A 24,529-nucleotide genomic window follows, 5' to 3' on the forward strand; every position below is an offset into this window, starting at 1 on the left:
ACACACACACACATGTGTGTGTGTGTGTGTATATACATATACACACACACACACACAAATATTTTATACCAATAACATATACATCAATATTATGCTCCCAAAATATTTAATTATAATATTATAATCTATTGTCTTACACTATCTTAACTTCTCATGTAAGATATGATTGGTACACAATATTGTGCGTAATATGTGTGCGTGTGTGTGTTTCCAGGTTGATCTCTCGGCGTATAAAAATGTCACAGTATTTCTAGCCCCTAGTGTGGTGAGTACCACAGTGATTCCTAAATCATTTAATAAGACTTAGAATGAATTCAGTCAAAGACTTTAATGCATTTGCATCATATTATTAAGCCCTCATATACCGTGTATTGTGTCTTTATCAGTTAAGTCTTTTGCAAAAGAAGTTACTGGCCGAGCTGCCTGAAGATGCTTTGATTGTGGCGGGACGTTTTCCGTTTCCTGATTGGACGGCATGTAAAGTAGAGGGTGACGGTGTGGACAGAGCGTGGGCCTATCACATACAAGAACTGAGACATCGCTACCAGTCACAAGATATACATGAGGAAACCAGCTGAGAAACATTTTAAACCTGTGCTTTCTTATTATTATGTATTCGTTTTATCATGTTTTATGGAATTCTTTGATGCACAGAATGTTTTTACAAGATTTAAGCTATTAATTCATCTTTTTATTGTGCCCTCACTCTTAAGTGAAACAAAACATACAATGTCGATAAACAAAACTGCTGTCTGTGGGTGTTCCTTAAAGGGTTCAAACACGTGGATCACTTCCTGTTTCTTGATGTGACCTAGATAATGTTGTGTGTACAATATTTCTCTTTTACATGAAAAAAAGGAAATAAACCTCAAGAGTCATCTTAAATTGCATGTGCTGTTTTGTGAAAAGTGCATGTTTGTAAATGTGTTTACCAGTCAATCTGCAGTCTTACTCAACATGTACTCGAGTTGATGGGTTGCATAATGTGAAGCCGTTGAGCAAACCACAATAAACAACCAGAAGCAAGAGAATCGCAAGCTCTTCCCTTTCATCTTCAGAAATGACAGACAGTCACAGACCGATTCTCACAGTCCAGGAGGAACATCTACATGCAGAAACAAAAAGTAACAAAGCTTTTGTTTTGGCTAATTAACCTATGCTGATTTTTACAAAGCAGAGAGGCTGATGTGATGCAGGCATTTATAATACATTTTGAAGTTAGCAAATTAGAAGCACTCAAATGAAAAGAAACAAATTCAAAATATTCAAAATCACAAATATTTGAAAACAAACTGTGCTAGTCGTAAAAGTCGTTGGTATGGCAGACAAAACCACTTCTGTTAAATGGGCAAAACTATTGACCACTGTAAATAATATCCAGTACCAGTTAAGAAAAACAGTGTAAAAATGTATGAATAAATAAACAATAAAAATAGATACAAAAAATATGTTATTACTTTATTCTAATTCTAAGAAAAAAACACTTGACCCTTTAACACTTGCACTCTATTATTTTTCTATTCTTACTACTTGTTTTCTTTGTGAAAAAGAGCCTAGCATTCTCTATTCTTTTTCTATTCTATCTTCCTGTTTTCTTTTTATTACATTAAAAAATGACCCTCTAACTCTAGCGTTCCCTACTCTTTTTCTATTCTATCTACTTGTTTTTCTTTTTATTAATTTCATATATAGCAGGGTTTATAGTAGCAGGGTTTTTATATATATATATATATATATATATATATAAACCCTGCTACTTGTACTGCGTTAGGCTGAGACTTGTCACAGCACTTGCATATTTTTGCCCTTTTGTTGGGTTTGACTGCTTCTATTGTCCTCATTTGTAAGTCGCTTTGAATAAAAGCTTGACTAAATGTAAATATAAATGTGAATGCGGTATTTATACATAAAACTATATAGATGTCTTTTAAACTTTAGGATGTGGGTCCCTCACACGAGGGTCATCATATTTGGGGGTCCGTGGCATCTAAAAGACTGAAAAGCTCTGGTTTGGCGGATGCATATGTGTAATAATCATACAGTCTATGGTAATAATGAAGCAATACCTGCACACATACACACTGTACTCGACATGTGCCTTGTTGCGGCCGGTCTCATCCGGCCCGAGTTTAAGATTTCACTTCCGGTAGTTTAATGGGTAGAGTACATTGGGTGGCAAAAGCAACTAGTTCCTAATTACAGTTTAGTTTAGAGCGCGTAATGTTTTTCCTCAAGGGGCGCTTGACGGCTCACAACGCCGATTCCTCTATTGAGTCGCATTCAAATCTCAGAACGTGTTATATCTTATTGGAGACATTTGTATAATATAAAGTATAATCATTTAAGTCACGTTATTACAAATATACATGCCTGACATACTAATGGGAATTCTCCCTCTGATTCCTCTATAAAATGATGAAAAGATCAAGCCTGATTAGTAATCACAAACGACGGTGACTGGTACAGTCCGACCAGCGCTGAGAAAAGTAACAAGTACCACGTGATGACTAAAGCGAAAGCAAAACAATTTTAAATTATTTATAAGATGTGCTGCAGTAAAATTTAGAACGTTTAAGTAGTATAATGTGTGCTATAATGTGTATAGTATATAGTGTGGTATAATCGTGTAAAATGAAACTTTAAAAAAAAAAAACAATTTTAAATTATAAGATGTGCTGCAGTAAAATTTAGAACGTTTAAGTAGTATAATGTGTGCTATAATGTGTATAGTATATAGTGTGGTATAATGTGTGCTATAAATAAATAAATAAATGCAAATCGTACACATAAATACCAAAATGTACTGAAATGTTGCTTATTTATGCTTACATATTATATATATTTTATGTTTTTACAAGAGGTATTGCAATCGTGACAATATGAACAACATTCGCTGCCAAACAAAAAAAAAGTTATACACATTTTACGACATTTTTCATTGTTTTTTTTTGTTTGTTTTGTTTTTATCTTGTTCCAAAATATTTATATATATAATTTAAAGTCATTTATAAAACGTAGGAAAATTAGGTTTGCAAAGAGCCCACTTCTTCTTGTACAAGAAATTTTCCAAATAAAATAAACAATTGCGTAACGTATTGTTTGAAAAGCTCACTAATTTAAAAAAAAATCGCCTAATTACTATTCAGACCTGTCGCTTCTGACCAATCAGAGACAGCTTCTCCTCTTTAAATCCCGCCCACTAAAGTAAACCGTTCCTTTAAGCTGTTTGCCTTTCTGCCCGCTCTCATTTCTATTCTATGAGGAAGATGTCACTTCCGTTAGTTTAATGGGCAGAGGAGAGGAAGCTTACGAGAGGCCTGCACGGAAAGAGCGATCCCAGCAACCCAAGGAGTGGCTCTGTCAGTCTTCTGGGGGCTCAAATTAAAACACCGAGTCCCGTACAGCGCTACCGCCACCCGAGACGTAAAGAATAGAGTCCCGACATATTTTTAAGACCGCTGTTTTGTTGCTCTTCTCTCTATTTCGCAGTAGTTGTATGCGGTTTGTCGCCGTGTATCCGGGTAGCGTCAGTTCCAGTCTCGTTTAGGCTCGCGTTAGATCAACAATAATAACAAGTGTCTCGGAGCCCGAGCCCGGGGTCCACCGGGTGTGTGCGGGACAGTGATGCGGAATTTCGGTGCTTCCCAAAGGTGAAATACAAAGGCCCCAGAGGAAGCATGAGCGAGCAGAAACCGATTCATCTCATATTATAGCCGCATAAAAGCTCAGAGCCCGGGCATGGTGAGTCAAAATTAATGCATATATATGTGTAACACACTCACAGTCTATTTGATGCATTTTTTTTTCATATGCAATTGCAAATACGTGAACTTTCTGTATGTGCAGCAGTGCCTGGAGGTTGCAATGCTTTTGAAGCGTCTGTGCTTCTTTATTGGCCTGTAAATGATCATATTGCATTGTGCTAGAAGCATTGATTTAATTTAAGCACGTCAAAACACTTTGGTTTAGATGTGTATTACTGTACTATGGTGTCTTAGGGCTGACAGATAGCAGTCATAGATCTGTCAGATATAAAAGCAAGACAATTGGAAGTTTATTCTGTCAGTGAGGAGCGATATCAGGTGGTATTCACACAAACGAAGCAGAGCAAAGCTTCTTCTGCGTGTGTATGTAACGGTGTCCTCTTGAGTTCAGGACATTCTGAACGGTATGAGGAAATCAAAAGCATTCTTCTGCTGCTGTGACGTCACACGCAACGTGTCGTGACTCATACAAAGATTTCAGAACCCTGAGCGTCATCATCATCATCATCATCATCAGCCCACTTCCTGTATTCGTCTTCCACCCTTACTACTCTTTTCTGTGAACACTCTCACCTTTTTGTGTGTATTTTGAGGGCGAGCGTGCACTGAAAAAAAGGGGATCTGTCAGAAGAAGGCAACATGATGCATTATACATAGTAGTTAAGGTTTGATAAATAAAAAATAAGAAAAATGAAAGAATAAGAAAAGACAATATGATGCATTACACATAGTCTTAAAGAGTTAATAAATAAAATTTAAATGAAATAGAAAAAGGCAACATGATGCATTACGCATAGACTTTAAGAGTTAATAAAGAAAAAAAATAATAATTTAACATTATAAAATAAATTACAATTAATTAATTTCTCACCCTCATGCCATTCCAAACCCATATGACTTTCTTTTGTGGAACACACACGCACCAAAAAAAAAAAAAAATTTTGAAGAATTTTTCAGCTGTCTTCAAAATAACACTGCATGAACAACAAAAACAAAACACTGACATTAAAAAAACATACTTGGTAATAAAGCTCTTCTGATTCTGATTCTGATTCTGATTAATTGTGCAGCCCTAACATAAAGAAAATGAGGGTGATTTAATAATGACAAACCTTTCTTTCTTTTTTTTCCTATAAATGATGAGCTACATCTTCCCAAGCCAAATACATAACAGTGACGACATTCAACAGCATATAAAGAATATAGCTTCCTGGGAGCTTGCAAAACCTTAAATCAGTTATGAGAACATTTGAGCTATTTATTGTTAGTCTAAAATGGGATTTTTATGTACAGTATATTGACATTTTTGAGTATCTATGACTCCGTATGCTGGATTTGCATTTAGTAGATGCGATGGAGTTGTGTTTGATGCAGTGCATGCCTGCATTAAAAGTTCAGATTGAAATGCCTTATCTTGTCATATCTCATCTTACTCTTCCCTCCCTCCCCCCTCTTCCGTCTCTCTCTGTGCTGCAGGCATCAGAGGAGGCATCCTTACGGGCCCTGGAGAGTCTTATGACAGAGTTTTTCCACAGCTGCACCACCAATGACCGCAAGAGAGAGATTGGTGAGCATATGCCTGACACTGGCCTTCACACAGTTATCATGCCCTGATTTGCACAGTCATCCTTTGTACGGTTATAATCTGAAAAGGCTGTCATTTGTTATGTCTGTCTCGCATCATGAGACATTCGATTTTCTCTTTTTTCAAGAAATTTCTTGATGCACAATAGGGTTGTGACGGTGAGGAAATTTTCCCACCGGTTAATTGACGTGTGACAACACCGGTAATACCGGTATCACCGTGGGGGCGGGGCGTTTCCTCTTTTCCTTGCTTTCCTTCACTTTTAAATAGCTTGCAAAAGCGGTGTGCACATTTTACTTTCACTTTCAAATAGTGGCAATTCGGCGTAAAGCAATTGTTCGTTTTTAGTTCATTTTAATTTTCCCTCTTTTCCTCCACTTTTAAATAGCTTAAAAGCGCCGTGCGCATTTTACTTTCACTTTTGAATTAGCTGATCTGTGATGCGACTGTCGTTCGGCACGCTGCATTGAGCAGCCGCGTTCAGTTTTTAATTGTAGTGTCTGTTCTTTTACTGAACTAAATGATTTTTATTACTATAAAAACACCAAAACAATGGTGGGGGCCGGTGGGCAAGTGACGTAACCGGTGTTGTGGCTTAACAACGGTATCACCGTCAGCACCGTCTATCGCGGCAAGCCTAATGCACAAGATCGCCCTATGTTCACTTCAGTGATACCTAGTCAGTATTTAGCAAATTGTCAGGAGCAGTGTGCTAATAGAAGTAGTGTGTGTGCTGTTAAATAAGTGTAAAATGCAGTAACGTCTGTTAAAGCTGGTCTGTGTGTAGCACCTACAGCTCTGCAGATCCTTCTGAAGAAGCCCAGTGATAGAAACAAGCGGCTGACATTTATTTTAAACAAGACATCTGATCATTTCAGCCTGAACTAAATGGTTAGAGCGGCACATTTCAACAGCGTTTATTTTATATAGCTAATAGCAAAAAAGTAAATCTTTGTCAGTGTTTTTTTTTTTTTTTTCAATAAAGCTATCTAAACATCCTTAAATCAAGGTACATTTACTTGAGATGCAAAATACAGATATGAAGTGTTGTTTTCTGAGAAATTGAAAAATTTAAGCGAGTTTGTTTAAAACAAGAACAAACATCTGTCAGTGGGGAATGAATAAAAACTTGTTTTCCCTTCGAACTGAAAGTTGTATTTTCAAACTTTGAAGCATTGCTAATACCAGACTTTTACATTCAGAGGCCATATTGACATAGTTTTCCATTCAATTCCTTAAATCTTCTTTACTTGGTCTTAAATAGGTCTTAAAAAGTCTTACATTTACTTTCATAAACCCTGCAGAAACTCTGGTGTTTACATAAGTCTTAAAGGCACAGCAGCACAAAAATGGCCTGTTTAATTAAGGATTAGAGACAGACTGGAAAATATTATTGTTGGTTCTGTGATGAATTGCTCATGTTTTTCTATTGTAAGTCACTTTGGATAAAAGCATCTGCTAAATGCAATGGAAAATGCTCATTAAAAACTAAATTATGACTGTTTTGATGCGTCAAAGCTTTTAAAACTTATAAGAGAACATCTAATAAAAATAAATGATCATGCGACCCCTTTAAGGTGAGGAATGTGTCTAATAACAGTTATATTTCGTGGGTGGAGACCACATTCATGGCATTTAAGCTGTGTGTCTCTTGAGTTTCATAAAATCCTTGGTATTCTGTTTGTTGAAGAGCATTTGGTCCAAGTTTTACGCTAAATCCTGGGTTAAAACACAGTGCTTTGTGAAGCTTAGGGCTTGTAGCTCAATGTGTGATCAATGTACACTTCTCAGCAGTGATATGTTTGGAGGAAGTAAATCTTATCTGTAATTGGTCAAGCGTTTCTTCATCAGGAAATACATGGCTTGTGTATCAGACCCAGAATAAGTCACCTATTACACCAAGAATATTGAGTTTTCAGAACCCATGTTATTGTAATTTTACTTCATTACAAACATTTAATTGATTTTATCTTAAAGTAACAGTTCACCCAAATATGATGACAGAATTTAACCTTATGAAATGGCTTGATGTATATTAATTTCTACTTTAGACTTGACTCCAAATTTTTAAATTTAGTTCATAATGCAATATAAAAATGATTTAAAATGTACATGAATTTACGAAGCAAATATGAAGCATGAATGAGATTTTTACAGAAGCTGTTTAAGTGGAAGTCAGCTGTACTTGACGTGTCCTCATACAACCATCTATATTATCTTTCACTCTGTTTCACACCATGTTTTCAGACAAAACCATATGTTAAAAACTATCAGCTGCGCTTCAGTTTTTCAGTTCCTATTTGTCACGAGAGTTGATCTGTGTTTTAAAATATTGCCATAACAAAAATCTTCCCTATCTAATGGAGTCATTGTTAAGAGTTCAGTTCCTAGAAAAGATAGTACGCATGCATATTGATTTAAAAAAAGACCGATACTTGTAAGTAGATTTCGATCCAGAGTGTCAAACGAATGTGTGTAACTGCTATGGAGTTACACGTTTATTGTAAAGTAGCTCTTGCTAACAAACATACTGTATTTTAACTTTACTGGTTTTTGAAATGCTCATCTATGTAGGTGTGCAACAAACCAATGTTTTCTTTTTTATGCAAATATGCAAAACTTTGTATACAAACCATTGTTGGCTTGTCCTGAAATTAGAAGTGAAGAGCTCTCAGTTGTGGGAACAGCCTTCATTTGTACTTTACAGAAGTTTCTTAAGCATCTTTGTTGAAATTATCTTGTAAACGCCCTTTTCATTGTATTGCTCGTGTTTATCAAAGTTTCAGTGTTTGAGTCTAAACCACACAGCTAAACATTTGAATGACTTCCAATATTTGGTTTGTTTCAATTAGGATGTTCAACATGGATGTTTTTCCCCCAAAATATGTGTTCTTTACTCTTTTTTTGTGTTGTGTCTTGCAGAAGAGCTGCTGAACAGTTTTGCGGGTCAGCCTGGCTCGTGGAGGCACTGCCTCTACTTCCTCTCCAACAGCAGAAATGAATACGTCATGATGTACAGCCTTACTGTGTTTGAGGTAAAATGAACCCTTCAATTTATTATTTTCTGTAAATTAATTTCATGAAAACTGCCAAGACTATGTTCATTATACACTGCCAACAAATTTTAAGGGGAATTAGCATTAAAATAATATCACCACACACATGTTAATGGAACAAAAAAATAAGCTTTTCTTTATGCAAAATACAACATTTGTTTCTGTTGATTTTTAGTGTAAAACATGACTTGGAGGTGTTTATGTGAATCACCCTAAAATAGATTAAAATATTTGAGCACAGGCATCCCCAACTGTGTTTAAGATATGAGATATGACAATAAATGTGTCGGCCCTTCTGTGCAGAATCTTGTGAACAAGATGTGGGTTGGTGTGGCCAGTGAAGACAAAGCAGAACTTCGTAGCTGTTTGCCCAAGCTTCTGCTTTCCCAGCATGCACTGCTGCCTTTCTTCATCAGAAACAAGCTGTGCAAAGTCATCGTGGACATCGGACGCCAGGACTGGCCGATGTTCTACCATGACTTCTTTAGCAACACCTTACAGGTACGTCTTATTCTTTATTATGTATTATTATTATTAAATCATATTAAAGTGAACTGACTCCATCATTGTGGTTTGTTGTAGTTAGTGCAGTCACCGTCTCTAGCGCCGCTGGGATTAGTTCTGCTCAAGATGACCTCAGAAGAGCTGGTCTGTCCCAGAGAAGACTTGAGCGTCGCTCGTAAAGAGGAGCTGAAGAAACTCCTACTGGATCAGATCCCCACCGTACTGAACCTTCTGACTGGTGAGACGCTAGTAACTCGTTAATTCAGAGTATATGTGGATGTAACTAGTCCTTAAGCACTGGAAAATGTGTATGTGATTGGACTTGCAGTTTTATTTTAAACGACTCTTTTCCTCGTAGGTATTCTGGAGACGGTATGGGACAAACACAGTGTTACGGCCACCACTCCCCCTCCATCCCCCACATCTAGAGAGTCAGGTGAGCTTCTGCTTTGACCCTTTTGACACTGGTCCGTTTTGAAAGGCAAGGTCTACATCAGTGATACCAACTAGTGGTAAACTAATATAGGTTAAAGTGATGTAGGTCTGCAACAACAAATGATGCAATTAATGTAAATTGCCAATGGGAATAGGTGACAGTGAAGTCACTTTACAGTAGTAAGTAAAACTATTTGAACTGTGTGTGTAAAAAAAACAAAACAAAACAAAAAAACCTGTTGGTTGCAAGTTATAATGCTTTCAGTAAAAAGATGAAACCACAAATTTGGCTATTGAAAATTCATTTGACAATTTCAATTTAATTGTTTTTTAAACTAATTTCATTAATAATTGAACCCTAGCTAATATAATTCATTTAATTCTTATCATGAGCAAAATTGGTGAAACTGTGTTCATGATCATTTTTATTTATTTCACTTTTTATTGTTTGTTTTATTTATAATATATTTTCATTGTTATTTTTATATTATTTAAATATTGCACACACATAAATTTAAATTTGTGACATTTGAGTAAATCTAGAAATACATTTTTATACATACAATTTTTATACGTCACATAATATAATTTGATATGATATGATAATTTTTATTTATTTCACTTTTTATTGTTTGTTTTATTTATAATATATTTTCATTGTTATTTTTATATTATTTAAATATTGCACACTCATAAATTTAAATTTGTGACATTTGAGTAAATCTAGAAATACATTTTTATACATACAATTTTTATACACGTGTCACGTAATATAATTTGATATGATATATTAATTATATTAATTTATTTATTATTTTATTAAATGTTGTTATATTATGTATAGAAATAAATAACATTTATATGTATTTATATAGAATTGTAGACGATACATTAAAACCCATTATAAACGAGGCATTTGTTGCATCCAGTGGGTACATAATTCGTTTAATCTTTATCTCCTCAGATCACAATGTAGATGCCTTTTTCGCCCTGAAGAAGATATCACAGGTTCATCACTTTTAGTCAGCTAGCTTTGATGATACTCCTCTCAGCTAGCACGTCTTTTCAAAGTGAAAGTAGCCTTGTCACCTGACCTGAATATGTATGGGTTAACCATTAGCAACTGGGTTATCAACCAATACTGATAATCACAAACTACCAGTAAGTGATTGTTGTATTAATTGTTGTCTTTTGTTATGTTCTGTAGGTGTTTTGGCGGGCGACAGCACACCGATGGTTCTGGAAGCTGAAAGTGGAGCTCTGTGTCTGCTAGCTCTGGAATGCTTGGCTCATCTTTTTAGCTGGATCCCTCTCTCCTCTTCTATCACTCCAGCCCTCCTCGCTTCAATTTTTCATTTTGCACGCTTCGGATGCCAGCAGCCAATCAAAACGAAATCTCTGCCCACTTCCAATGGAGACTCCGCCCCCGGAAGCCTCCTGGCCAATGGCGGCAGCGGAGGCGGGGGACACGGCAGGACTGGTCAGATGGTGGGCCACGCCGAACGCGCCAAATTGGGCGTCATGGCCATGAACTGTATTAACGAGTTAATGTGCAAAAACTGTGTCCCGGTGGACTTTGAGGAGTTTCTGCTCCGCATGTTTCAACAGACTTTCTATCTGCTGCAAAGACTCACAAACACACACTCACACACCAACACGCACACTATCAAAAGCAGATTGCAAGAATTAGACGAAAGGTAAGAAATGGATGCACATGCTTTAAACTTCTAACTCATTGATGCTGCTGCTTTTTAACCCTTTTTCTGCCTGTCTGTCCCTCTCAGCTATGTGGAAAAGTTCACCGATTTCCTCAGGCTGTTTGTTAGTGTTCATCTGCGGAGGATTGAATCTAACGCCCAGTTTCCTCTAGTGGAATTTCTAGCTTTGCTCTTCAAATACACCTTTAACCAGGTAAAAACACCTTCATTTAGCTAATGTTCCAGGAAGCACTGACTCTGACTTACAATATTAATGTCTAATGATATTTCCATTAATATCATGAACTTTTTTTACTCGAACCTTCCCTGTTCTTCTCATTTTTGATGCTATCACCCTTCTTTTTTTGTTTTCAAACCTGTGAAAACACCTGGTGTATTTTTATCTATGTTTTCCCGGTCATAGTTGAATGTTTGTTGAAAGTGTCTGGACTTGAAGGTTCAATTCAATTCAATTCAAGTTTATTTGTACAGCGCTTTTCACGATACAAATCATTGCAAAGCAACTTTACAGCAAATTAAGTTTCTACAATATTTAGTGGTAGCTTATCAGTGGTGACTGTCAGTTAATGTACATATGGCAGAAATGTACAGAAAAATCAATCAAAGACGTAATCAAACAGACGATGAACACTATTAAATGATCATTAGGCCTCATGTTGTTCCAAACTTGTATGATTTTCTTTCTTTCTTCTGTGGAACACAAATGGAGATATTTGAATGTTGGGAACCAGCACAGAGCTCCTATTCTCCATCTTCATTACTTTACTGTCTTTATTTAAACAAATACGATTCCCAGAGCAGTTACACTGTTACACTTCATATATTTATTTATTCATGAAAAATACTACAGTGAAATTACTGAATCAAGAAAATTCCATCTGCTGAGAGAGAGACTGACCTCTGAGTCCAGGTGAGCTTCCAGGTCCACCATCAGGAAGATGTAATCCACCGGGATCGAGGACACGAAGTCCACGAGGAACCAGCTCTTCAGGTAGCGCTGGCGGATGGCCTTGTGAGAATGCTGTTTTTGTAACATGGGAAATATGATTTTCAAAAGACAAGTTGCTGTCTAATGTAACACCCAGATTTTTGACTGTAGAGGAAGTAACAGTACATCCGTCTAGTTGTAAATTGTAATCCAAGAGATTCTGTGTACTGTCTTTTGGTCTAATAAGTAATATCTCTGTCTTATCCGAGTTATTGGTCATCCAATCTTTTACATTTTTAACACACTCTGTTAGCTTAGATAATTTAGAAGTTTCATCTGGTCTTGTTGAGATATATAGTTGAGTATCATCAGCATAACAGTGGAAACTAATCCCGTATTTTCTAATAATATTACCAAGGGGCAACATGTATATCGAAAATAGCAGAGGACCTAGGACAGATCCAGATTGGTGTCATGATTTGAGATACAGTTGTGCTCACAAGTTTACATGCCTCTTGCAGAAAATACAGTAAATACAAGATGGTAATAATAGCAAAATAAGAGGAATCATGAAAATCGCATGTTTTTTTTAATTTTTAATTTTTATTTAGTACTGTCCTGCATAAGCGGTTTCACATGATAGAAGTTTACATATACCGTAGAGTCCACAACAATGTTTTTCTAGTTAACTAAAACTAAAACCATAAAAAAGTTACTTGAAATAATTTTTTTTTAAAACCTTAAAGGGATAGTTCACCCAAAAATGAAAATTCTGTCATTAATTACTCACCCTCATGATGTCACATGGACTGTTTTAACGATGTCCTTACTACGTTTCTGGGCCATAAAACATTTCAGTTGCGTTGCTGTCTATGCAGAGTCAGAAAGCTCTCGGATTTCATCAAAAATATCTTAATTTGTGTTCTGAAGATGAACTGTTCTGAAGGTCTTACAGGTTTGGAACGACATGAGGGTGAGTAATTAATTACAGAATTTTCATTTTTGGGTGAACTATCCCTTTAAATACATTTTATTTCAGCTAGTTGCCAAAGCAACACTTCTCATTTTAATTTAGTTCAAATTGCTGCACTAAAAGAACGAACCAAAACCAAAACAAAAATTTATTAAAACTATAGACTTATTTCAAAAATGACAAACACACAACAACATTGCTGTAATTTTAACTAAAATAAAAATATAAAGAATATAAAAAATATAAAAGAATTCTAATTTAAAATATTAATAAATCTATAATATTATCTCTGTAATACTAAAATAACACTGGTCCACAAAAGTAAAAAATAACTGAATTTAACATTATGCAATTTTTATCTTCCATGATTTTTGTTATGTAAGGACGTATTTGTAGTCGGTCATTCTTTTGCAAAATCATTTACTGCTGTTTGTGTCAGTAAATCAAGCCTGTGACTGAACTTCACAGTGTCCCTCTTAGCATGAAAATCATCTGCTATTTAAATTGTTTAAATTTATATACAGAAAGCATGCGAAGTACACTCACTTTATAATCACTGGAGCTGTCAGTCACTTCAGTTCAGCACAAGTGACTGAGAGTTCTGCACGCTCACCAAAAATAATGCTATGATCAACACTTTTCATGATTAGTTCATCTCAGCAGCTGCGATTATTAAAAGTGTCGTAGTTTTTATTTCATATGCGAAGACGTTACCCGAACATGGCAGTGGAAGTGGAGACCCGCTCCCTTTAAACATAGTGTTTAACTGGAGGGCTAAAATGATGAACATTTTAAGTGCACCTCAGGAAACATTATAAAATAAAAATGCAATTTGTGACCCGTTTAAGTAGAGGGTGATTCAGCACTAAAATTCTTAAGCTTTCATCTTTTATGCACCCCTTCACTTAAACGTGTGTTTAATCTGTTGCAGCCGAGTCATGAGGGTTATCTGGCCTGTCTGGACATCTGTAGTATATTCCTGGACTACCTGACCACCAAGATCAGAAGCCGATTGGCTGACAGTGACAGTGTCGTTAACAGGTGCGTGTCTGTGGATTTTTTGTGAGCCCAGGAATTGAGTTTAGGTTGTATTAGAAACATTGCATTAATCTGTGTGTGTGTGTGTCCAGGTATAAAGATGCTCTAGTTCTGCTGCTGCGTGAAGTTATTAACAGGATCCAGTTCAGGTTAAACCAGAGTCAGCTAGAAGAACTCGATGACGAGACCCTTGATGATGATGTAAGGATCCATTAAACATGCACCAAAGCATCAATTTTGTTCTGCAGAATTTTTGGAACTTTTTTTCCCCCTCTGGTCTCTATAGCAACAGACGGAATGGCAACGATACCTGCGTCAGAGTTTGGAAGTGGTTGCCAGGGTGATGGAGCTGCTGCCGTCTCAGACCTTTTCAGATCTGGTAGGTGTATGTGAGTGGGTGAGCGTGTACGTCCTCGCTCTCTTTGTACTGAAAACAATTGACTCTTCATTGGCAAGTCTATTAGATGTTTAATATGGAAACAAATCTAATTTAAAAATCCAAAAGCAATAATGAAGGATTTACGATTTTAAATCAAAGGTCACTGTAATCCACATGAGTAGGAGTTTTAGAGCTGTCAGTTATATAGAATTTTATGTATAGTTATGTTAGTGCTGGGCGGTATGACAAAAAATTTATATCACGGTATTTTTCAAAATTATACCGGTTTCATGACGGTATTTTTTTTTCATGCATGACCGGGTGTTAACCATATTTTCTACTGATCGAGAGAGGAAATACTGCAGTATATTGACTTAGAATGCCCTATTTTACTGTCATGATGAGTGAATATTGTCAAAAAATACCACACTAAATAGTGACTAAACACGACCCCTTTTAATGCATGTTAACCAGGAGTCACTCTCAGTTATAATCGTCTAATAAAATCAACATGCATCTACACTAAAGAGCGGCTATGCGGTTGTTTTGGCTAGATTACTTTTTTGTCTCATGCAGCGCACTGCCTGCATCTGAGTAAGAATCTAAAAATATAAAAAACCCGTGCATGTGATATTAACAGACGAACTACGCTCATATTTATAATTCCAAACAATCAGTAAGCGACAGGTGCTAGGAAACGCTGTTTTGTACTCATTTATTGACAAATCGGCTGCGGTGCGGCCAACTGAATGCACTGCTTCTCTGCCGCTCACTGCACAGAACACACGCAGAGAGAGGTGACACTTCTCCGGGAAAGTCAGACCTCACGTTCGCGGGACAGCACTGGCGAAATCTTCCAACTGAACCATAGCTAAGGTTTATCCAAAAAAGTCGCTAGGTTTGTCAGTATGAATATTCTATGGAAAAAAGCCGCTAAAAGGGTCTGAAAGTTGCTAAATCTACTGCTAAAGTCGCGCTCGTGTGTGTGAGACGCGGGAGCTGATGGCAGGGGGCGGTGGATATTTGTGGCGGTCAATGTGGATATTGTGGATGAGTTCTTCTGTCATCACGTTCTATTAGTTCTACAGCTTCAGTTTCGGAACTTTCACGCTTAGTAACACAAACAGCTGTTCCCTCAACACAGTGCAACAGTGAAAAGGGACCCCTTTCAAACAGTGTCGCGTTCCGAACGTTGTTTAAGCGACATACTTTCGATACTAACGACGTTGTTTAAGCGGTATTTTAAAAATTCATATCATAACAAAAATAAACACCGGTATTCGGTATGAACCGGTATACCGCCCAGCACTAAGTTATATGTAATTTTATATATTGTTATATATTTTATATAAATAAAAGGAAAAATGTAAGTTATTTATTTAGATACATGCGTGTTTTTAGTTTCCGGTGCTCCAGGAGGATCTGGACATTTATCTTGGGCTGCAACAGTTTATTGTGAGATCAGGAGCAAGTGAGTATCTCTTCATTATCACAATCTGAATGAGTTTTATAGATAGCGGTTTTGTTCCAAAACCTGTAGAGCTGCACAACCAGATAATGCTTTTAAGGTATCCAAATACCGTTCCATTATAAGAAACATTGTTTTGGCCAGATTTTAGGGCAGGTTTGCATATATGCGTCATAGATAAGGCAATCCCAGAATGCATTGCACAAAGCTCATTGAAAACTTCCATGCAAGATGCTGTGCCATTTTTATTCAGTATCCAAATGTTACTTGTTTGATTTTAAGGCTGTACAACTACAGATGAGAAAATATAAAGTAGGAAGTTCTACATGAACTATAACACACACTCCATTTTAAAAGTTTGGGGTCGGTAAGTTTTTTTCTTTGAAATACAGCAAAAACAGTAATATTTTGAAATATTGCGATTTTAAAAATAGCCGTTTTCTATTTGAATATATTTTAAAATGCCATTTATTCCTGTGATGCAAAGCTGAATTTTCAACATTACTCCAGTCTTTAGTCACATGATCCTTCAGAAATCATTCTAATATGCAGATTTTGATGCTAAAGAAACATTTCATATTATCATCAATGCTAAAAACAGTTGTGCTGCTTAATGTTTTTTTTTGTGGAAACCAGCTGTGCTGCTCAATATTTTTGTGATTTTTTTCAGGATTCTTCGATGAACAAAGTTCAAAAGAACAGCATTTATTTGAAACAGAAATATTTTGTAACATAATTTTTTTACTGTTAGTTTTGATCAATTTAGTGCATCCTTGCTGAATAAAAGTATTACCTTACTAGCCCCAAACTTATGAGCGGTAATGTACCTTCTATTGATTGCTTGAAAACGTAATCAGTCTGTATAGGTTGAGTGAGTAGTGTTGTAGTAGTGTCTGGTCTTGTAATGATCGCTCTGATGGTCATTAGTGGCGGTGTTCTCATGTGGCTAGTGAGCTGCTGTCAGCTGTTGTTAAGTGGTTTCACACCTCTGTGTGTGTGTGTGTGTGTGTGTGTGCGCGTGTGCGTGTGAACAGGCCGCAGGCTGAACATCACAGCGGAGGCTGACTGCAGAAAGCTGCACTGCACTCTCAGAGACCTGAGCTCTCTGCTGCAGGCCGTGGGACGGCTGGCCGAGTTCTTCACAGGGGACGTTTTCACCACTCGCTTCAATGATGCTCTCGCCATTGTGCAGAGGTCAGTTCCTGATTCACAATTCCTCATTTAACAACAACACTCCCTCCTTATGTGTGTACTTGATGTCCTCTGTGTTTTTATGGCATGATTTATACTTCAAATTAGAGCCTGACCGATATATCGTTTTGCCGATTTTATCAGCCGATATGAGCCTGTTGCAGATATATCGGGGAGACGTGAATTTAAATAGTATTTATTTACAGAGGTATATAATATCACACTTCACACTTCTCTAGTAAGTTTCGTCTGTGTGTGAAGACAGTGGCGTAGTGCAAATCCGTGAATGAATGTTCCGAAGTGAAATAAACTTCAACGGAATAAAGTTGGAATTGAATTGAAATAAAGTTGAATAAACTTCAACTTTACTGTTCAGTGCACTGATGTCAGACTCATTTTGGATAATAAAGTTTATTGTTAAATACCCTTCCTCCATTACATATCTTTGTCACATCATTATAAGCATTTCATCACCACATTTGAGTGATCATTGCAAAAAATGTGTTTGTATATATATATATATATACTGCATTCTATATATAGTACCAGTCAAAAGTTTCGAAACAAGAATGGGAAAGTGTCCAAACTTTTGACAGGTACTATAATATACACATAAAGAATATCGGCCGATATATCGATATCTGCCTTTTTTTACTCCCTAATATCGGCATCGGCCCTCAAAAACCCCATATCGGTCGGGCTCTACTTCAAATTACATTATTAGTAGAGTTTGCTAAGTCAAGCATCACTATCATTAGTTACTAGCCTGTAAAAAGTGCAACAGTGCCACGGTTTGACTTTGAATGTTCAGTGTTCACATTTATTTAATTAAATCATTGCCTTTTAAAGTTTAATAATCACATTAGGCCATATTGTGATTCCTGTTTTTCTATTTCCAAATTTAAATCCTCTTAAAGTGAGAATTAAGACTTTTGTAATACCATTTAAAATATGAAAGACTTTTTAAGTTTTTTTTTAAGACTCCTATTTTAACTGACTGAAATATGTGATGGCAATTGTGTCTGTCCTCTCAGATTGGTTGAAGTGTCGTGTTACAGTTCTCAGATCTGCCTGTATGATGTCGAAATGGCTGTTCCTTCAGTGCTCAAACCGGACCTTATAGACGTGTAAGTAGTCATAAACTCTGTTCAAGGTGCTATTTGCCATCAGTTAACATAATGGTGGATTGTTTTATAATCATGCTTAATAAACGTCTTTGTTTTGCAGGCATGCGCAGTCATTGGCTGCTCTGCAGGCGTATTCTCATTGGCTGGCTCAGTTTTGCGGGGAGGTACAGCGACAACAAGATCAAACGCAATTTATGGATCTCATCACGTCAAGCATGGCTGCCACGACCCCTCTCATCAATGCCAAGGTGATTTGATCTTTATGAACCTAGAGATTCAGTTTGATGCTCACACTGTACATAGTGTGACCCATTAAATATAACTATAAAAAATAAAATAATTAATAATAGTATTATTGTACTTTTAGTTAGTTTAAAAAAATAAACAAAATAATAAAGTGTAATTAATACTATTATATTTTAAATAAAAAATGAGTATTAAATAAAAATACGATTATTTTTATAGTACATTTTCTTTTTTTACTTTTTCATTTTTTATATGAATTTTCAAACCTCAAATCAGCAAGCTTTTATTTTGGCGGGTTGCTGGGAAGTAAGTATATGACCTGCTGATTTTAGCGCTGCCGAGTGAAGCACTTCAGTGAATGTCACAGTTTTGTGTTTTGCTCTGAAACCGGCAGATTTATGCATTCAGTTTGAATGTAAATCTAATGCAGTATTACAGTTAGTCGATCTAAAGCGGTGATTGTGCTTTAACGGCTGTCAGCCATGTCAACCATTTTTATTTTGGTCGCTCATTCGCACCTGCACACCACTTATGTGCACCCCTGTACATGTATATAATTACATGTGAATTATAGGTCAATCAATATTGGATTTTGCTGATATAATGAAGACCGTAAACATTATTGTGCCAATACTATCTATTTAATGTGTTAAAATTCTTACGGTGTGCTCTTGACGTCCTGGGAAGTTTGTATTTACGAGTTGGGAAGTCATAATTACGACATCGGGTGCATTCTAGTCATTTTGTTGGAGCAAGATGGTGACATACCTTTTTGTAAAGATTTTAAACTATTTTTACTAAATGATGGATAAAGAATGCTCATTAGTGTTTTTATTTTGTTTTTATTAATTTTATGAAGGTGCTGTAATTTGAATTGTTATATATTATATCTTAATTGTACGATACTATGGTATTTTGTACATGTAACTTGGTTTTATTGTACATGAAAAATTATTTCAACAGATTTAGTCAATACAGACACTGCATCCATTGCACAAGTTTCCCCATGCATAATGCAGGACTTGTAATTATGAACAAGCCTAAAATACATTGGGACACTTGTTTTGAAATGGCTATGCTTTGGCTGTGCTCAGCATTTCTGAAGGAGCATTTGACACCAAGCGGCAACCTCCCGCTCTCTCTCGTGATGCCAACAAGGAAGCCCACTTTGAGTTTCAAAATCCTCGTCAGGAACCTACGGGTGACGTCACGGACACTACATCCATGTTTTTATACAGTCTATGTTTGACACTGAAGACTGGAGTAATGATGCTGAAAATTCAGCTTTGATCACAGGAATAAATACATTTTACAATATATTCAAATAGAAAATAGCTATTTATATTGTAATAGTTTCACAATATTACTGTTTTTGAACCAACATACCAGAAAAAATGTCCAGATTTTATGCATTTTATGTGGGACTTTTAATTTTAAACAACCTGAAATACACTGAGACTCTTATTTTGAAACATGTATGTTCGCTGCTACAAGCAGCTCTTTCAAAGAGATGAGGGAGATAAAAATGTGCTTTTACAGCCACCTACAACATATTAAAATATAAACACCATAAAGTAAATTCACTCAGTCTTGAAGTATTCACATTAAAATTTTTAGTACTAATGTCCATTACTGTATATTTAGTTGGGTTGTCTTGAAACTAAACATCATTACTCTGTGTGTTAAGGTTTACAATTTCACTAGATTTTTAGGTTAATTCTGTTTAGCCAGTTTTTCCTCATTCTTTGACTGGGAAAAACGCTAATCTGCCTGATCTCTGTGTGCCGCAGGTTCCAGAGAAATTGCTGTTATCTGCGTGCCATCTCCTGGTCTCCATGGCGACCACCGTGCGGCCAGTGTTCCTGGTGTCATTGCCAGCGGTGCAGAATATCTTCAACCTGATCACAGAGAATCATAATCACAGATTACCTCCGGAGGTGTGTGTGCGTGGGTTTATATTGGTCTGTCTTTGAAAAACAGGACAGTGTGGCACAGTTTGTACTTGGATCCATCTGTATTTGTTTGTGATGTAATGTTTGTTGTTTTTGTCCAAGGCTCACGTCCTCGTGTGTCGAGCTCTGTCTAACATGCTGCTGTTGCCGTGGCCCAGCCTGCCAGAGGCGGAGCAGCAGTGGCCGAACCGTTCAGCCAATCACGCGCGGCTTCTCAGCAGTCTCACGCATCAGTACCGCCTCCTGCCCCGCCCACCCAACCATCATCACAACAGTAAGAGGAACAGATGATTATTAGCTAATAGCTATAGTATTTATTAATGGTAATACAGAATATTATATACCCTTGCGGTCAGTAAGATTTTTTTTAAACTAGGAAAATAAATACTTTTATTCAGCAAGGATGCATTAAATTGATTAAAAGTGACATTTATAATTGTACAAAAGATTTCTATTTCAAATAAATGCTGTTCTTTTGAACTTTCAATACATCGAAGAGTCTTGAAAAATAAATGATCACAGTTTTCAGAAAAATATTAAACAGCACAACTCTTTTAATAATAGCAAATGTTTCTTGAGCAGCAAATCAGCATATTATAAAGATTTCTGAAGGATCATGTGACACTGATGACTGGAGTAATGATGCTGAAAATTCAGCTTTGATCACAGCAATAAATTACATTTTAAAATATATGAAAATACAAAGCCGTTATTTTAAATTGTAATCATATTTTGCTGTTTTTACTGTATTTTTCATCGTTAAATAGACTTGGTGAGCAGAAAAGATTAATTAATTAATTAATTTGTTTTATTTTATTTTATTATGTAAAGCTATACAATTTACCGGTGACAAATCAAATACAAAATAATCACGGTCAACAAAACATACATGACAGCCAACATGATTTGTGTGAGTGAGTGCATTTCACTATTTTTTTTTTTAGCATTTATTTGAATTTTTGTTATTTTTAAATCAATATTTTGATCAATTTAAACGTCCTTGCTGAATAAAAGTATTAGTTTCTTGAAAAAAAAAAAACGTATATTATAATATAAATTATAACATATAGTCCCACCCACGATTTCTCTCTCTTTCATAACTTCACAATACAGGAGATGGGTTGTGAATATATATATAAGTGTGTGTGTGTGTGTATATGTATATATATAAGTGTGTGTGTGTGTGTGTATATGTATATATATATATATATATACATATACACGCGCACACACACACACACTTTTATTTATACACACAGCTTTCTTTTTACCAGTTAAACTTTAAATTATTTTCAAAAATGATGATAATTTAAATCATCATGTGTCCCTCAGGTAAAGCGGTGATCCAGCAGACTCTGTGCGTGTTGAGGGATCTGGTGGACAGTATATCAGGAGAGGCCACTAAATCCCGTCAGATCTGTTACCACAGCCTGCAGGAGTCAGTCCAGGTCACGCTCGCGCTCTTCCCCCTCTTCATCCAGCAGCCAGGTAACAAAAGAATCACTTGAATAGCCAGCGAACTTTCTTCTTCACTGCCTTCTAGTGTTGTAATCGTATTTGCTCCGTTTCACTGGACTGACATCTTGTCTTATGCATTTTCCCTCTCTCAGATGTGACCGATGAGATGCTGAATTTCTTTCTCACGCTGTTTCAAGCGCTGCGTGTGCAGATGGGCGTGGCCTTCACAGAGCAGATCATCCAGACCTTCCTCAGCATGTTCACCAGGTCACCTTCACAGCTTTTGTTGACAATGAGAGCTATTATCAGTTGTTCCTGAATCTGTATGGGTGCTGATCAATCATGTGTAACTGCTTATTGATGTCAGGCTTATCTAACTTGGCTCAATCTTCACCATGTTCCTCAGAGATCAGCTGGCGGTGAGCATCTTACAGGAGGGCAGCTCTGGCTCCAAAGTGGTTCAGAAGTTTCTCAAGATTCTGCAGGTAAAAGGAACAAAAGCAGCTTTGTGTTTGGCTTTCTGTGCTTATTAAACATGCTACTCACGTTTTGTCTGTGGATTATTGTTTCAGGTGGTGGTTCAAGAACCCGGTCAGACCTTCAAACCTCTGTTACCCAGCATCCTCAGCCTTTGTTTGGATCAGGTTTACCCAATAGTGGCAGAGGTATGAGGCATGAATTAAAAGACACCCAACCTCAGAGCGCTTAAGTTAAAGTCGATGAATTTATGGTTTAAAAAAAACAACAACAGAAATTTACTGTAAGAATATGTTTCAGATATTATGGGATGATATATTGATGCCTATATATATTTTACATCTCATGACCATGTATTTAAATAAGTGATATATTAGTAACCCTGTAAAGTCTGACATATGAAATTTTTTTTTTTTTATTATTGATCCTGTTAACATATGCAAACTTTTAGATTTTGTATTTTCAGCTTTATGGCTCATACATTTTCAGAAAGATGAAATTCTGATAGCCTGTAATGTAAATCAGTGATTTTTTACAACACTAATACGGACTACTTAAAATATATATGAATATTACTTCTGTAAAAATAATATTAGTGTAGAAACCAGAACGCAGAACATTTAATACATTTGCATCTACAAGACAAATGCTAATTGTAGACGGTAACTAAATACAAACACTTACAATAATTATACATGATTAATACAGAATATTTTCATTATTTAACGATTAAAATGGTTTAATTAAAAGTAAAAAGGTTTTAGCTATCTAAAGGTCCCTTAAAATGTCTCTAACGTTTTTCTTTCTGGAAGTTCTCTGCTGATCTTGGTCTCTGTGTTCAACAGCGTTCCTGTCCAGATGTGAAAGCCGAGATGTTTGAGCTACTCTTTCAGATTCTTCATCAGAACTGGAGGTTCTTCTTCAAAAGCTCAGTGATGAGCAGCGTTCAGAGAAGCGGAGCCGAAGAACTCATGGAGAACCAAGCGCAGTTCATTGCTGCCATGCAGGTATCAACCGCACATGCATAACTGCCCTAAAAACACATCTTAACCAAGTCTGGTTCTCCCTTCCATACTGATCTGATTCAGTCTGATTCAGAGTTTGATTCATTCATTATAAAGAACTACATCAATCAACCATTTCAATGGCACTGTAGTGTGTGTGGAGTCAGCCCAGTTTTCAACAACGTTTCTAGCTTTTATTGTTTATTGCTATTTTTGTGTCTGAGTGCAATGTCTTTGATTTGCAGGCATTCGGTCAGTCTTTTCTGCAACCGGACATTCACATCTTTAAACAAAACTTGAGTTACTTGGAGGTCCTGAACACCAAACACAAGCTCTACCACAGGGTAAAAACTTTACTTGTTTTTAATTTAATTTTTTTTATTCATTTATTTGTTAGATTTCTAAATTAAAAATATTTATATTTGTTATATTTTCATTTGATTTATACTTAAAAAAATATTTAAATTTAATTATTCATTTATGTTTAATGTAAATAAAAATGTAAATTATATTTCATATATAAAAATTTAACTAACATGTAATATAAATTTTTTTAAAATTAGTTAAACTTATTTAATATAAATATATTCATATAAATAAAAAATACACTTGTATTTAATATAAATTAAAAACTAAACTATTCAAAATGTTTGTTTTATTTATATTTAATATGTAATGAATGTTTAATTTAATTTTAATTAAGTTATGTTCAATATAAATAGAAATTTAACTCCTATTTAATACAAATAAAATTGAAAACATATTTAATATATATTGAAGATAAAAATTAAATAAGTTTTTTATTCATATTGAGTATGTTTTAGTTAAATTTTTTATTTATATTTAATATAAATTAAAATTTTATTTGTAAGTAAAAATGTCAGTAATATTTAATATAAATGAAAACTGAAACACATTAAATGTTTAATTAAATTTCTTTTTGATTTATAGGTGTAATGTATTTAATTCACATTCATTTATTTTTATGTTTCCATGTGTGTTCACGTTCATTGCAGAAGCTGTTCCGGAACACTATGCTGTTCCACTTCTTAAACGTTCTTCTGCAAGTCCTCCTGCACAAGAGTCACGACCTCCTCCAGGACGACATCACGCTGGCGCTCTACAACATGGCGGCTGTGGATTTCCAAGTGTTCTACTCTTCCTTCTTGCCAGAGTTCCTCAATGGCTGCCAAGGCCCCGACCCACACCAACGCACCACGCTTGCC

General features: G+C 35.8%; 2 protein-coding genes across 4 annotated transcripts in view; both read left to right on the top strand.

Annotated features, from left to right (window-relative positions):
• Positions 1-848, top strand: part of antkmt (adenine nucleotide translocase lysine methyltransferase) — a 4,637-nt gene extending 3,789 nt beyond the window's left edge. For all 3 annotated transcript variants that reach the window (XM_016525693.1, XM_016525694.1, XM_016525695.1), the window contains 2 exons: positions 215-265; positions 387-848. In XM_016525693.1, coding sequence (XP_016381179.1) covers positions 215-265; positions 387-578 — 243 coding nt within the window. In that variant the 3' untranslated portion in view covers positions 579-848. The remainder of the gene's footprint in view (positions 1-214; positions 266-386) is intronic.
• Positions 849-3,250: 2,402 nt separating this feature from the next.
• LOC107718574 (exportin-6-like) overlaps positions 3,251-24,529 on the top strand; it is a 22,349-nt gene continuing 1,070 nt past the window's right edge. Inside the window, exons 1-24 of the mRNA XM_016525696.1 lie at positions 3,251-3,741; positions 5,241-5,331; positions 8,272-8,384; positions 8,709-8,906; positions 8,988-9,147; positions 9,268-9,345; positions 10,552-11,041; positions 11,129-11,255; positions 13,895-14,004; positions 14,094-14,202; positions 14,288-14,380; positions 15,782-15,851; positions 16,883-17,042; positions 18,074-18,166; positions 18,267-18,414; positions 20,203-20,349; positions 20,467-20,638; positions 21,697-21,852; positions 21,975-22,089; positions 22,229-22,307; positions 22,395-22,487; positions 23,145-23,306; positions 23,549-23,647; positions 24,320-24,519. Coding sequence (XP_016381182.1) covers positions 3,739-3,741; positions 5,241-5,331; positions 8,272-8,384; positions 8,709-8,906; positions 8,988-9,147; positions 9,268-9,345; positions 10,552-11,041; positions 11,129-11,255; positions 13,895-14,004; positions 14,094-14,202; positions 14,288-14,380; positions 15,782-15,851; positions 16,883-17,042; positions 18,074-18,166; positions 18,267-18,414; positions 20,203-20,349; positions 20,467-20,638; positions 21,697-21,852; positions 21,975-22,089; positions 22,229-22,307; positions 22,395-22,487; positions 23,145-23,306; positions 23,549-23,647; positions 24,320-24,519 — 3,266 coding nt within the window. The 5' untranslated portion in view covers positions 3,251-3,738. The remainder of the gene's footprint in view (positions 3,742-5,240; positions 5,332-8,271; positions 8,385-8,708; positions 8,907-8,987; positions 9,148-9,267; positions 9,346-10,551; positions 11,042-11,128; positions 11,256-13,894; positions 14,005-14,093; positions 14,203-14,287; positions 14,381-15,781; positions 15,852-16,882; positions 17,043-18,073; positions 18,167-18,266; positions 18,415-20,202; positions 20,350-20,466; positions 20,639-21,696; positions 21,853-21,974; positions 22,090-22,228; positions 22,308-22,394; positions 22,488-23,144; positions 23,307-23,548; positions 23,648-24,319; positions 24,520-24,529) is intronic.

This window comes from Sinocyclocheilus rhinocerous, unplaced genomic scaffold (assembly GCF_001515625.1).
Source record: "Sinocyclocheilus rhinocerous isolate Xijiao unplaced genomic scaffold, SAMN03320098_v1.1 scaffold182, whole genome shotgun sequence".
NCBI classification, from domain to species: Eukaryota; Metazoa; Chordata; class Actinopteri; order Cypriniformes; family Cyprinidae; genus Sinocyclocheilus; species Sinocyclocheilus rhinocerous.